This window comes from Salvelinus alpinus, chromosome 17 (genome assembly GCF_045679555.1).
Source record: "Salvelinus alpinus chromosome 17, SLU_Salpinus.1, whole genome shotgun sequence".
NCBI lineage: Eukaryota > Metazoa > Chordata > Actinopteri > Salmoniformes > Salmonidae > Salvelinus > Salvelinus alpinus.
The window spans coordinates 32,851,133-32,866,930 of record NC_092102.1 but is presented as its reverse complement, the minus strand read 5'-3'; the positions used below and the strand labels follow the sequence as shown (position 1 = coordinate 32,866,930).

The 15,798-nt window shown below is 43.0% G+C and overlaps 1 protein-coding gene across 1 annotated transcript in view; it reads right to left on the bottom strand.

Annotated features, from left to right (window-relative positions):
- Window positions 1-15,798, bottom strand: part of LOC139542785 (cadherin-4-like) — a 537,007-nt gene that overhangs the window by 166,799 nt on the left and 354,410 nt on the right. Inside the window, exon 4 of the mRNA XM_071348612.1 lies at window positions 1,261-1,481. Within this exon, the coding sequence (XP_071204713.1) occupies window positions 1,261-1,481 (221 nt within the window). The remainder of the gene's footprint in view (window positions 1-1,260; window positions 1,482-15,798) is intronic.

Here is a 15,798-nt window from a genome sequence, read left to right as displayed (position 1 = left end):
CCTTAATGCAACCGCTGTGTCAGATTTCAAAAAAACTTTACGGAAAAAGCAACCCATGCAATAATCTGAGACAGCGCTCAGAAATATAATAAAATTAGCCGCCATTTTGGAGTCAACAGAAACCAGAAAATACATGATAAATGTTTCCTTACCTTTGATGAACTTCATCAGAATGCAGTCCTAGGAATCCCAGGTCCACAATAAATGCTTGATTTGTTCGATAATGTCAGTTTTTATGTCCAATTAGCTACTTTGGTTAGCGCGTTTGGTAAACAATTCCAAAGTCACAAAGAGCGTCCACTATAACGTGACGAAATGTCCAAAAGTTCCGTAACAGTCAGTAGAAACATGTCAAACGATGTACTGAATCAATCTTTAGAATGTTGTTAACATACATCTTGAATAACGTTCCGACCGGAGAATTAGATTGACTTCAGATGAGCGGTGGAACGGAGGTCCTCCTCATGTGAACGCGCATGGTGAAAGCATGGTCAGCTCGTGGCAGTGGTGACTAATTCCTGTCTCCTTCGGCCCCCCTTCACATCAGAGTCATCAGACAAAGTTCTATTGACTGTTGACATCTAGTGGAAGCCGTAGGAAGTGAAAACTCATCAATATCTCGCTGTAATTTCAATGAGAGCTTGGTTGAAAATCTGCCACCGCAGAAAAAATCCAAACAGGAAGTGGAACTTCTCAGGTTTTTGCCTGCCATATGAGTTATGCTATACTCACAGACATAATTCAAACAGTTTTAGAAACTTCAGAGTGTTTTCTATCCAATATTAATAATAATATGCATATATTAGCAACTGGGACTGAAGAGCAGGCAGTTTACTATGGGCACCTCTGTGCACCTTTCATCCAAGCTACGCAATACTGCCCCTGCAGCCATAAGAAGTTAAGAAGCAAATACATTCCACAAATTAACTTTTAACAAGGCACACCTGTTAATTGAAATGCATTCCAGGTGACTACCTCATTCTAGGTGACTATGCTGGTTGAGAGAATGCCAAGAGTGTGCAAAGTTGTCATCAAGGCAAAGGGTGGCTACTTATAAATATATTTTGATTTGATTAACACTTTTTTGGTTACTACAGGATTCCATATGTGTTATTTCATAGTTTTGAATATAGTATAATATAGAAAATAGTAAAAAATAGTTTAAAAAAATAGTAAAAATAAAGAAAAACCTTTGAATGAGTAGGCGTGTCCAAACTTTTGACTGGCACTGTATATCTATGAACAGAGTGATTCTCATACCTGATTGCCTGGCGATGAGGGAGTGGGTTGCCCCATCAGGGCCAGTTTGACCGTGGTCTCCCACACGTGTGGACCGCTGGCAGTGACCGTGAACTGGACCGGTGCGGTCAGGCTGGTCACCTCTCTCTGGGCGTAGATGGACCCGTCAGCGCCAATGCTGAACCTGGGGTCACTGCTCTGAAAGACCACCCCCTCATTCGCCATACAGTCATCAAAACTCACTAGAGAGAGAGAGAGAGAGAGGGAGAGGGAGAGGGAGAGGGAGAGGGAGAGAGGGAGAGAGAGAGAGAGAGAGAGAGAGAGAGAGAGAGAGAGAGAGAGAGAGAGAGAGAGAGAGAGAGAGAGAGAGAGAGAGAGAGAGAGACGTAATTAATGCATAGCTTTGACTGGAACATATTCTTAATACTACTAATACATGGTCCGCATTATCATATGTGAATGATTATTCATTCATGGTCGTGGATACCATCCATGCTTATTCAATAAAAGGTTATGAATACAGCAGTGTGATATTTTGCACTGAGCTGTTTGATGTTGTCTCCCCTCCCCTCCCCTCCATACATCCTCATCTCTCCCCCCTGCCTGCCTGTCTTTTTGTGGATTTAACCCAGACATTACGTTTGGAGAAATAGCAATGATAATGTCACAACTTTACTAAAGGAACAGGGTAGAAATAGAGGAGAGAATGAGTTGTGGTTCAAGTTAACATCTCAACCTCTCTGTTAGAGAGTGAAGAATAGGCTTATATACTGTACCGCAAACACAGTGGTGCCTTATTGATATTATAAACTTTTTACCAATGTAATTAGAGCAGTAAAAATACATGTTTTGTCACACCCGTGGTATACGGTCTGATATACCATTCAGGGCATTCAGGGCTCGAACCACCCAGTAACTCCACAAAACACAATGTAGACATCAATCAGCATTCAGGGTTCGAACCACCCAGTTTATAATATATATCAAATACATATTATAGCCTACTACACAAATTATAGCGTACTATACAATATATTATAACCTACTATACAATATATTATAACCTACAATACACTATATTATTGCCTACTATACAATATATTCTAACCTACTATACAATATATTATAGCCTACTATACAATACTTATAGTGCTTCTACACCTGCATTGCTTGCTGTTTGGGGTTTTAGGCTGGTTTTCTGTACAGCACTTCGAGATATTAGCTGATGTACGAAGGGCTATATCAAATAAAATAAATAAAAATAAACTTGATTTGATTATAGAATCAGAACACAGACATACTGTACATGTAAAGACCAAGATACAAATATGCCAATGGAATGGACATTGGTCTGTAAGGTCTTGTACGCTGGCCATGGAAACAGGGCAAATAAACCCTCCACACTTATTCTATTCATAACAAATACAATACAGTGTTCAGAGAATGGGATACGAAATGACCCGTATCAAAACTGTTTAGATTTATGTTAATGATACGTATTATCTATATTCAATACAGTCTTCTTGTAATTCCCTGAGAGAGAGAGAGAGAGAGAGAGAGAGAGAGAGAGAGAGAGAGAGAGAGAGAGAGAGAGAGAGAGAGAGAGAGAGAGAGAGAGAGAGAGAGAGAGAGAGAGAGAGAGAGAGAGAGAGAGAGAGAGAGAGAGAGAGAGAGAGAGAGAGAGAGAGTGTGAGAGAGAGAGTGTGTCTATATCCAGTTTCACTAATTACACACAATCATGAAAAAGAGGCAGTGGAACAGCTTATTAGACAGAAGCAGAGATTGAATGAAACTCGAAACCCAACTATGAGTCTGAACCTCCCGACTCCACAGCTGACTGAACACACTATTGACTCCAACCACAGGCTAATATGCAGCAAATTAGCATGAAATTGAGAAAATGTCCTCATCCTTCACCTCCCTGAAAAACTAAACAATTGAGGGAGGAGGGAGGGAACGAGATTCAGTTATTCCACATAACACAATGTAGACATCAAATCAAAGAAGAAGAATGCCTCGTCATAAAGACAACATATTGTCTTGCAAATGAATTTGTTATTATCTTTATGGGTTCTATTATGGGTTCATTATTCTGTGTCCAAACACTTTCCCACCAGCTACAGACCCCTGGAAGAACCAGACTGTTGTTCTCACAATCCATGTCTCAATTGTCTCAAGGCTTAAAAATCCTTCTTTAACCTGTCTCCTCCCGTTCATCTACACAGGTTGAAGTGGATTGTGACATCAATAAGGGATCATAGCTTTCACCTGGATTCATCTGATCAGTCTATAATGGAAAGAGTAGATTTTCTTAATGTTTTGTACACTCAGTGTCTCGTTCTGTCTCTCTACCTCCCTCTGTTCTCTCTCGCTCTCCCTCCCTCCTTCCCAGGGATCACAGTATCTAGACAGCATTTGAGAGAAACCTTGGGCTGAAGGATGTAACTCACCAGTCTGTTCACTCACCAGATTTCCATCCCACAGCCACCTCCACCACTACAACAACTGAACCAGGGCTCCATGTGCAGTACAGTATAAACTATATTTTAGTACTAATGCTGTTCCCTCTCCCTCCTCTGGGCCCAGTGGTGGTGATGTGTGTGTTATAACATCGTTAACCCTCTCTCTGAAACTGAGCCCAGACAAAATATGACTCAGTCTTTGCCTGGCAACAGGTGTTGTCTAAGGACAGGCGCCCCAGTCTAGACTGTGGTGTTAGGAGAACTGAAGAGGGTACTGTAAATTACTAAGAGAGAAAGGAAAAAACAGCAGTAGCCCTGTGCTTTCTGATACAACAGAGTCCCGAGTCCCATGTCTCTGTCCACCGTAAAAATCTGTATATCTCAACACATTCAACACTCTCTCTCCCTGCCCTTTCTCTTCCCCTTTCTCTCAGTTCTCTATCTCTTTCTCTTCTCTCTGATCTCTCTCTTTCTTCTCTGTCTGTTTTCTATTCAGCATCTCTCCACTCTGGCAGAGAGTCGTTTTTGGACAAACAAACGCTACAGTTGGCAAACAACGCTGATACCGTTTGGAAAGCTGCCTGATTATATTAGTAAAGAGGAAGTTATATTCAAATTCAAAAATGTTTTATTGCAATGACAAGTGCCCATGTATCGATGCAACAGTCAAATATGTGCATATAAAGAGCAGCAGGTGGTCTCGCCCTCTTTTTCTCTCTCTTGTTTTCTCTCTCTCTCCATCTATCTTCCTCTCTCTCTCTCTATCCCCCTTTCTCTCTCTCCATCTCGATCTCTCTCTGGGCACAGAGCCAGTGGTGCAGTAGTATTGCAGTTGTGGTTGGCAGCCTTATACAGAAGAACCACAGAGAAAGGGAGGGAGAGCTTAGAAATCTGATAGACTTGCATGTGTGTGTGTGTTTGAGTGTAGGGGGGTCATTCCAGCCCTTTGGTGGACTGCATGGGGACTTAACTCAGACGTGCTAATAGGCAGGTGTGTATAAAGCCTTCACCTGGTATACTAGCTCACCTTCACAGCCCTTATATCCACCCTAATACATTCCCTGTGTTCCAATGCCAGAAGCCTAAAAAACAAAGGAAAGAGGAAACTCTCTTTCCCTTCTTACCTACAATCTCCCTTCCGGCATTCTGGAGAGGCATGTGGAGGACCGCCTCTGAACTGGCTGATTACACTTCGGTTGTACCTCTGTCATGAGCTTTGTTAGATTTGAGAGTTGTTTTTGCATTGGGTTTACACAGTGCATCTCTGTGTGTTCATAAAGTCACAACATGGCCAAAGGAGAGCTGTATGAGAAGCTGTCTGCTGGATGTGTCAAAACCAGCTGAACAAGCGCCACTGCTACCTGCCAATATCTCCCTGTTTTATCTCTGTGTGGAGCCCTTCACCTTTCTCTCTCTCCATCCCCAACGGAGGCAACCTCATTTGTTCCTTTGTCTCTCTCTCTTCAGTTGTATCTCTATGTGTGACAGAGGTAGAGTGCGTCTGTGTGTGTGTTTGTGCGTGTGTTTGCCAGATTGTCTGTCTGTCCCGTGGTGACAAAAGCTAAACAAAAAGATTCTGAGACAACAACCAAAACAATCTACATGAGTGATAGGCCAAGTATCCAATTGGAATACCCAGAGGTACCTAGAGGCACATATTGTTGGAACAATCAGAAATAAAAGAACACTGCTAGCTCCAGTTCGATGTCAGCAGCCCCTCAGCCCCCGATACACAGCGCACCACACACACACCCCTCCCTCACACACAAACACACACTTATACAAAACTCCAAAGAGTGCCACTTCTTAACGGTTATGTCGGGTCGATAGCAGAATGAGAGAGATTATAAAAATCTGCCCACAACAGCGGCACTGAAGCCCAATGGTCCACTTCACTGCTGCACATAAACAAGCCCTCTAAAGCTGGACGGTGCTCTGCATTGATCGGACAAAAAAGACCCAACTCCCACAGTGCCAAAGCAGCTAGCGCTCAATCGCTAAAACCGCTAACCCAGAAGGCAGTCACTCAGAGCAGTCACGGCAATAAACTGCTATGGCTACAGCTACGCTACAAATGTTCCATCCCCAGGGTTGAATCTATTTTATTCCTCCTCCAACAATATTCCTTTGGAGAGAATAAAAGGAGAAGGTTGGGAAATGTTTAAGGGGGTTGCTTCAGTGGACATGCAGGCATGTCAGAATAATGTGTGAAGGAACCGCTCTCTCTCTCTCTCTCTCTCTCTCTCTCTCTCTCTCTCTCTCTCTCTCTCTCTCTCTCTCTCTCTCTCTCTCTCTCTCTCTCTCTCTCTCTCTCTCTCTCTCTCTCTCTCTCTCTCTTTATAATGGGATACAGGTATTCGAGTAAGGAGAAAGCAAAATGTGTGTTGTTGAATTTTCTGTTTGCTCAGGCAAAGTTAGCTATTTGGCTAACAAGGAGGAACAGGGTCAAAGGTGGGGGGATAACAGACCCTTTACTACTGTTTAATGGGATGGTCTCTGCGCGCCTTAGGGTTGAGTTTGAGTTCTATAAAATGATCAAATGTGTGGAGATGTTTGAGGAGATATGGTGTGTTGGGGGGGCTGTCTGTATTGCTGGGGAAGATATTTTGGATATACGGTTGTAGGAGAGGGTAATGTTTTTGTGTATGGTGATTTGTATCATGTGATAGATGGAAAGGTGAGTATGGTACATGTATGCAGTACAGGATATATTTTGGTTTTTTTATTTTAGGGGGGGGGTGAGTTTTAAATGAAATGAGAATGTTTCAGTAAAGAAAGACAAAAAGTCAAAGTCTCTCTCTCTCTCTCTCTCTCTCTCTCTCTCTCATTCAATTCAAGGGGCTTTATTGGCATTGGCAGTTCATAAGGAATAGAGACATTTCAAGTGTAATGTTATGACTATATACAGTATTGCAACGATGTGCAAATAGTGAAAGTACAAAAGGGAAAATAAATAAACATAAATATGGATTGTATTTACAATGGTGTTTGTTCTTCGCTGGTTGCCCTTCACAAATCTTGCTGCTGTGATGGAACATTGTGGTATTTCACCCAGTAAATATGGGAGTTTATTAAAATTTGATTTGTTTTCAAATTCTTTGTGGGTCTGCGTAATCTGAGGGAAATTAGTGTCTCTAATATGCTCATACATTTGGCAGAAGGTCAGGAAGTGCAGCTCAGTTTCCACCTCATTTTGTGGGCAATGTACACATAGCCTGTCTTCTCTTGATAGCCAGGTCTGCCTACGGTGGCCTCTCTCAATAGCAAGTCCGTGCTCACTGAGACTGTACAAAGTTTTCTTTAATTTTGGGTCAGTCACAGTGGTCAGGTGTTCTGTCACTGTGTACTCTCTGTTTAGGTCCAAATAGCATTCTAGTTTGCTCTGTTTTTTTGATAATTCTTTAAAGTAAAGTAATTATCTTTTTCTTTTCTCATGATTTGGTTGGGTATAATTGTGTTGCTGTCCTGGGGCTCTGTGGGATCTGTTGTGTTTGTGAAAAGAGCCCAAGGACCAGCTTGCTTGGTGGACTCTTCTCCAGGTTCATCTCTGTAGGTGATGGCTTAGTTATGGAAGGTTTGGGAATCACTTCCTTTTAGGAGGCTGCAGAATTTAACGTCTCTTTTCTGGATTTTGATAATTAGCGGGTATCGGCCTAATTCTGCTCCGCATGCATTATATGGTGTTTTACGTTGTACAATGAGGATATTTTTGCAGAAATCTGCATGCGGTCTCAATTTGGTGTTTGCCCCTGTTTGTGCTCTATGGCAACGGGTGTCCAGATGGAATTTGTATTCGTGGTCCTAGCAACTGGATATTTTTTGGAACACCATTATTTTTGTTTTACAGGTCTGACAGAATCTGTGCAGAAGATCTAGGTGCTGCTGTAGGACGTACTTGGTTGGGGACAGAAGCACCACATCATCAGCAAACAGTAGACATTTGACTTGAGATTCAATTTGTTGATTTACAGTGCATTCGGAAAGTATTCAGATCCCTTGACTTTTTCCACATTTTGTTACATTACAGCCTTATTCTAAAATGTATTAAATTATTTTTTCTCATCAATCTACACACAATACCCCATAATGACAAAGTGATAACATGTTTTTAGAAATGTTTGCAAATGTATAAAAAAACAAAAACTGAAATACCTTATTTACATAAGTATTCAGACTCTTTGCTATGAGACTCGAAATTGTAATGTAACAAATGTAACAAAATGTGGAAAAAGTCAAGGGGTCTGAATACTTACCGAATGCACCGCATACTGTATGTTGAAGGGTGTGGGGTTCAAGCTGCATCCCTGTCTCATCCCACGGCCCTGTGGAAATAAATGTGTGTGTTTACCAATTTTAACCTCACACTTGCTGTTTGTGTACTACCTCAATTGGCCCGACCAACCAGTGCTCCTGCACATTGGCTAACCAGGCTATCTGCATTGTGTCCCACCACCCGCCAACCCCTCTTTTTACGCTACTGCTACTCTCTGTTCATCATATATGCATAGTCACTTTAACCATACGTACATGTACATACTACCTCAATAAGCCTGACTAACCGGTGTCTGTATATAGCCTTGCTACTGTTATTTTCAAATGTCTTTTTACTGTTGTTTTATTTCTTTACTTACCTACACACACACACACACACACACACACACACACACACACACACACACACACACACACATACCTTTTTTTCGCACTATTGGTTAGAGCCTGTAAGTAAGCATTTCACTGTAAAGTCTACACCTGTTGTATTCGGCGCACGTGACAAATAAACTTTGATTTGATTTGATCTATTAATGCCAAAACAGGCAACCCCCCCCCCCCCAAAAAAAAAAACCTGCCCTGAATAATGGGTCGTCACTGAATACATTACAATTCAACAACATGATCCAGCCTAAAAAAAGCATTTATACTCCTCTGTAACAGTCTCCCATCAAAATGTTAAATTCCTTCAGTGGCACTAAGATATCTAGATAGTCCAGAGGCATGTAGACTATTCCATACTTCTGGTGCACAAGACAAGAAGGCAGTTTTGCATAATACTGTAAATGTCCTCGGGACTTTAATTAGCAACCACCTAGCAGACCGGGTATGGTAACTGCTGGTGGTGAAGGAGAGCAGAGTACAGAGATATACACAGATGGATATATATGAGAGAGAGAGAGAGAGCTAGAGAGCTAGAGAGAGAGAGAGCTAGAGAGAGAGAGATAGAGCTAGAGAGGGAGAGAGAGAGAGCTAGAGAGAGTGGTCCTAGGGCTCTGTTCACAAACACAAACACACCCCACAGAGCCCCAGGACAACAGCACAATTAGACCCAACCAAATCATGAGAAAACAAAAAGATAATTACTTGACACATTGGAAAGAATTAACAAGAAAACAGAGCAAACTAGAATGCTATTTGGCCCTAAACAGAGAGTACACAGTGGCAGAATACCTGACCACTGTGACTGACCCAAACTTAAGGAAAGCTTTGACTATGTACAGACTCAGTGAGCATAGCCTTGCTATTGAGAAAGGCCGCCGTAGGCAGACATGGCTCTCAAGAGAAGACAGGCTATGTGCACACTGCCCACAAAATGAGGTGGAAACTGAGCTGCACTTCCTAACCTCCTGCCCAATGTATGACCATATTAGAGAGACATATTTCCCTCAGATTACACAGATCCACAAAGAATTTGAAAACAAATCCAATTTTGATAAACTCCCATATCTACTGGGAGAAATTCCACAGTGTGCCATCACAGCAGCAAGATTTGTGACCTGTTGCCACAAGAAAAGGGCAACCAGTGAAGAACAAACACCATTGTAAATACAACCCATATTTATGCTTATTTATTTTAACTTGTGTGCTTTAACCATTTGTACATTGTTACAACACTGTATATATATAATATAACATTTGTAATGTCTTTATTGTTTTGAAACTTCTGTATGTGTAATGTTTACTGTTAATTTGTATTGTTTATTTCACTTTTGTATAATATCTACCTCACTTGCTTTGGCAATGTTAACACATGTTTCCCATGCCAATAAAGCCCCTTGAATTGAATTGAATTGAATTGAAATTGAGAGAGAGAGAGAGAGAGAGAGAGAGAGAGAGAGAGAGAGAGAGAGAGAGAGAGAGAGAGAGAGAGAGAGAGAGAGAGAGAGAGAGAGAGAGAGAGAGAGAGAGAGAGAGAGAGAGAGAGAGAGAGAGAGAGAGAGAGAGAGAGAGAGAGAGAGAGAGAGAGCCTGTGTGTATGCAGTACTTTAGGGGTCCTGCAGACTGTTCCTAAGACAGAAATATCACCAGACACAGCACCTACCATGCTGTCTGCCAACACACACACGCTCTCAACGGACCCAGACCAGAAGTCCAACTTTGAACATATTTCTTAACCATGACTGGCTCTTTAGCTCAGTTTTTGCCTTCATGAGTATTCACAAAGACAGGCTAACAGCGAGCCAATAGAAGAGCACTAAACTAGACAATGGTGGCGTGTGTGGCTTTTATATGGAAGGTCTGTAGGGTCTTGTTTAAAATTAAGAAGCTTTACTCTGTTTTTTCGTTCCATTGACATAAACTCTACTTCAATCTTCTTCGGGAACAAAGGGAAAATGCCAGCAACACACCACATCAGGTCCATCAGAAGGCTTATATACGTCTTAATATAAAACATAGAAACATTTTAAAACTAAGAAATCCTCCAGTCTTTCCTGATTTACTAGAATATTCTATCTACCATACTGGTATTTTCTTCTCTGTTGACTTGTACAGCTGTCATGTGTGCTCCCTCTCCGGCCTCTAGGTCACCAGGCTGTTCGTTATGGTGCACATCTGTCACCACCGTTACGTGCACCTGCACGTCATCAGACTCACCTGGACTCCATCACTTCCTTGATTACCTGCCCTATTTATGTCACTCCCTTTGGTTCCTTCCCAGGCGTTATTGTTTCAGTTTCCTGCCTGTGCATTGTTCATGTTTCTTGTTTTGTATTATGTTGCGTTTATTTATTAAAACACTCAGTCCCTGAACTTGCTTCCCAACTCTCAGCGCACATTGTTATAGAATAACGCCTCACCTAAGGGAAGCATCAGGTAGTGTTTTTTTTGTGTGAGTGTAAATGACGTCGGGTCCGGGAGCTGCTACAGGCTCTCATGCCTCAGACAGATCGCCAGGCTCCTCTGCCTCCGCCAGCTTGTCGGGCGTTCATGCCTCAGAAAGATCGCCAGGCTCCCCTGCCTCCGCCAGCTTGTCGGGCTTTCATGCCTTCACCGGATCGCCAGGCTCCCCTGCCCCCACTGGCTCGTCAGGCTCTCATGCCTTAGCCGGTCTGTCAGGTTCCTGCACTCCAGCCGGCGACAGGTTCCCACGCTTCAGCAGCGGTAACCGGTCCGCTCTTGATCCCCGGGATCGTCCCTTTGGTCGGCATCCTGCGGCTGGAGCCAAATGCGCTGGGGAGGGGGTACAGTCACGTATGCGCTCTCCAGCGCTCTAGGTCCTTATGCTACGGTGTCTCAGCCAGACTAACAGGTTTCCCGTGCCTCAGCAGAGGTGGCCGGTCCACTCCTGATTCCCGGGATCTGCATTTTGGTTGGCGTCCTGCGGCTGGAGCCGCGCGTCGGGGAGGGGGTACTGTCACGTGTGCTCCCTCTCCAGCCTCTTGGTCACCAGGCTGCTCCTTATGGCGCACACCTGTCACCATCGTTACGCGCGCACCTGCACGTCATCAGACTCACCTGGACTCCATCACTTCCCTGATTACCTTCCCTATATATGTCACTCCCTTTGGTAACTTCCCCAGGCGTCATTGTTTCTGTTTCATGTATGTGCGTTGTTCGTGTTTCTTGTTTTGTATTATGTTACGTTTATTTATTAAAACACTCCCTCCCTGAACTTGCTTCCCGACTCTCAGCGCACATCGTTACAACAGCATTATAGACTATACAGTATTGAGTGAGGCATAGAAGATAAGCACAGTCATAAACACACACGCACTCACACACACACAGACAGACAAACAGAAAAAAACACAAATACATACACGTTGTTTTGGCTAATCAGTGCCTCACTAATGAAGGATTAGTATTCGTCTAAACAAGCGCTGGAATGCTTGATTGGGCTTTATCAATTCTCCCCAATCATCCCTACTCCCACAGAGGGGACTGAAGAATAGCCTCAACAGACATCTACACTCCAAACAATCTACAATGTGTGTATGAGCCAGAGTTACACACACACACACACACACACACACACACACACACACACACACACACACACACACACACACACACACACACACACACACACACACACACACACACACACACACACACACACACACACACACACACTTGTAAACCACCTTCTACTTCTCAAGAGACCAATTCTCTTAACTATCCTTTCTTAGTAAATCACATTCAAATGATTAAAAACCAAGATTCCTAAATGTGCTTAATTTTGTACTTATTTTATTAATTATTCATATTTTTCCTCTGCCTTGGGTGGTTGAGGAAGGGAAAGGAAAAGGAAAGAGAACAAGAGAAAAAGAGAGAGGGTTCAAGATGGGAGCAAGAGAAAAAGATGGAGACAGAAGAAAGAGCGGGAGGAAGAAGAGAAAGAGAGGAGAAGATAAATAGAGCAGAGGGTGCAGTGGTGGAAGAGAAAGCAAAGGCCTGTGAGATAAGAGAGAGAGAGATTTGGGACAAACACCAAATTGAGACTCTGCATGCAGAATTCTGCAAAAATATCCTCCGTGTATAACGCAGAACACCAAATAATGCATGCAAAGCAGAATTAGGCCGATACCTGCTAATTATCAAAATCCAGAAAAGAGCCGTTAAATTCTACAACCACCTAAAAGGAAGCAATTCCTAAACCTTCCATAAAAAAGCCATCACCTACAGAGAGATGAACCTGGAGAAGAGTCCACCAAGCAAGCTGGTCCTGGGGCACTGTTCACAAACACAACCAGACCCCACGGAGCCCCAGGACAGCAACACAATTAGACCCAACCAAGTCATGAGAAAACAAAAAGATAATTCCCTGACACATTGGAAAGAATTAACAAAAAACCTGAGCAAACTAGAATGCTACATGGCCATCAACAGAGAGCACACAGTGGCAGAATACCTGACCACTGTGACTGACCCAAACTTAAGGAAAGCTTTGACTATGTACAGACTCAGTGAGCATAGCCTTGCTATTGAGAAAGGCTGCCGTAGGCAGACCTGGCTCTCAAGAGAAGACAGGCTATGTGCACACTGCCCACAAAATGAGGTGGAAACTGAGCTGCACTTCCTAACCTCCTGCCCAATGTTTGACCATATTAGAGACACATATTTCCCTCAGATTACACAGATCTGAAAACAAACCCGATTTTGATAAACTCCCATATCTACTGGGTGAAATACCAGAGTGTGACATCACAGTAGCAATATTTGTGACCTGTTGCAACTAGACACCATTGTAAATATAACCCATATTTATTCTTATTTATTTTCCCTTTTGTACTTTAACCATTTGTACATCATTACAACACTGTATATATACATAATATGACATTTGTAATGTCTTTATTCTTTTGGAGCTTCTGTAAGTGTAATGTTTACTGTTAATTGTTATTGTTTATTCCACTTTTGTATATTATCTACTTCACTTGCTTTGGCAATGTTAACATATGTTTCCCATGCCAATAAAGCCCCTTGAATTGAATTGAGAGAGGAGAAGAGAGAGAGAGAGAGAGAGAGAGGCTTGAGAGATGAGAGAGAGAGGAGAAGAGAGAGAGAGAAGGCTTGTGAGAGAAGAGAGAGAGAAATGGCCTGTGAAAGAAGAGAGAGTGAGAGAAGGCCTGTGAGAGAAGAGAGAGAGAAGGGCTGTGAGAGGAGAGAGAGAGAGAGACAAGGCCTGTGAGAGAAGAGAGATAGAGAAGGCCTGTGAGAGAAGAGAGAGAGGGCCTGTGAGAGGAGAGAGAGAAAAGGCCTGTGAGAGGAGAGAGAGAGAGAGAGAGACAAGGCCTGTGAGAGAAGAGAGAGAGAAGGCCTGTGAGAGAAAGAGGCAGATAGAGGGAAAGTGAGAGAAGAGAAAGAGAGGGCCTAAGGGAGAGAGAGAGGGGGGCCTGTGAAGAAAGAGAGAGAGGGCCTGTGAGAGAGAGCAGACTCTTTTGGCAATTAGAAAAGGCTTTGGTAGTGTTTCTAAGAGTATGCAGAGAGAGAGAATGAGAGAGAGGGAAAGAGAGGCGAATCACACAATAAAGCCTCTCCCAGGCATAGAAAAGCCTCCATTGCAGAGGAAGAGAAAACAGGGGAGAAGAATAGAGATGAAGTGAGCAGCAACTTCCAACTTTTCTTTACAGCCATCTAGTCTATTGTTGTTGAGTTGAGCCTAAAGCCCCAGTCAAGACACAGTAAGTCCTAGTCGGCATGCCTGTGAACCTCCCCATCAGTCTAGGTTTAGAGGCTGGACTGTCAGACATAGTGCTGCAGCTCAAACACACACGCACACACACACACTGATAACCAAAGCCCACATCCCCCATGTGCATCTCTCATTTCCACACAGCAATCATGTCTCCACTTCATTCAATTTGGCCTTTTATGCTGGCTTTCTGTGGTCATGAAGAAAGAAACGTAAAGCACTCTGATGGTTGCTGTTCATTGGGTTCTTTGGATCGATAACCTACAAATTCAATGATGAATTTAATACGTAGTGTGGCATTCCCTTGACATACAGCTCCAATCCTGTATCACTTACAGCTACTGTGATGCTAAAGCAATGATAAGATAGATATTCACTGATGTCTAGACACTTTTATGAAACTAACTATCAAAGACAAGGGCCAAGGTATGCTCCCCAGGAGCAATCAGTGACTGATGGTGTGTGTATATTTGATTGTCTGTTTGAGAGAGAGAGAGAGACATAAAGAGATATAGAGGTATATATATATTCATACAGTTCATTCGGAAAGTATTCAGACCCCTTCCCTTTTTCCACATTTTGTTATGTTACGGCCTTATTCAAAAAAGGATTAGATTAATAATTTTCCTCATCAATCTACACACAATACCCTGTAATGACAAAGCAAAAACAGGTCTTAAGAAATTTTTACACATAAAAAACTGTATTCAGACCCTTTACTCAGTACTTTGTTGAAGCACATTTGGCAGCAATTACAGTCTTGAGGCATCTTGGATATGACGTTACAAGCTTGGCACAGCTGTCTTTGGGAGGTTCCTCCCATGCTTCTCTGCAGATCCTCTCAAGCTTTGCCAGGTTGGATGGGGAGCGTCACTGCACAGCTATTTTCAGGTCTCTCCGAAGATGTTCGATCGCCCGTGCTCTGGCTGGGCCACACAACGACATTCAGAGACTTGTCCTGATGCCACTCCTGCGTTGTCTTGGCTGTGTACTTTGGGTCATTGTCTAGAGCAGGTTTTCATCAAGGATCTCTCTGTACTTTGCTCTGTTCGTCTGTCCCTCGAACATGACTAGTCTCCCAGTCCCTATTGCTGAAAAATATCCCCACAGAACTATTCTGCTACCACCATGCTTCACCATAGGGATGGTGCCAGGTTTCCTCCAGATGTGGCTTGGCATTCAGGCCAAAGAGTTCAACCTTGGTTTCATCAGACCAGAGAATCTTGTTTCTAATGGTCTGAGAGTCCTTTAGGTGCCTTTTTGGCAAACTCCAAGCGGGCTGTCATGTGCCTTTTACTGAGGAATGGCTTCCATCTGGCCACTCTACCATAAAGGCCTGATTGGTGGAGTGCTGCAGATATGCTTGTATTTCTGGAAGATTCTCCCATCTGTTAGAGTGATCAGTGGGTTCTTGGTCACCTCCCTGACCAATGCCCTTCTCCCCTGATTGCTCAGTTTGGCCGGGCGGCCAGCTCTAGGAAGAATCTTGGTGGTTACAAACTTCTTCCATTTAAGAATGGGGACCTTTAATGCTGCGGAAATGTTTTGGTACCGTTCCCCAGATCAGTGCCTAGACACAATCTGTCTCAGAGCTCTACGGACAATTTCTTCAACCTCAATGCTTGGTTTTTGCCAATTGTGGGACCTTATATACATTTAATATATTTGCAAACATTTCTAAAAACC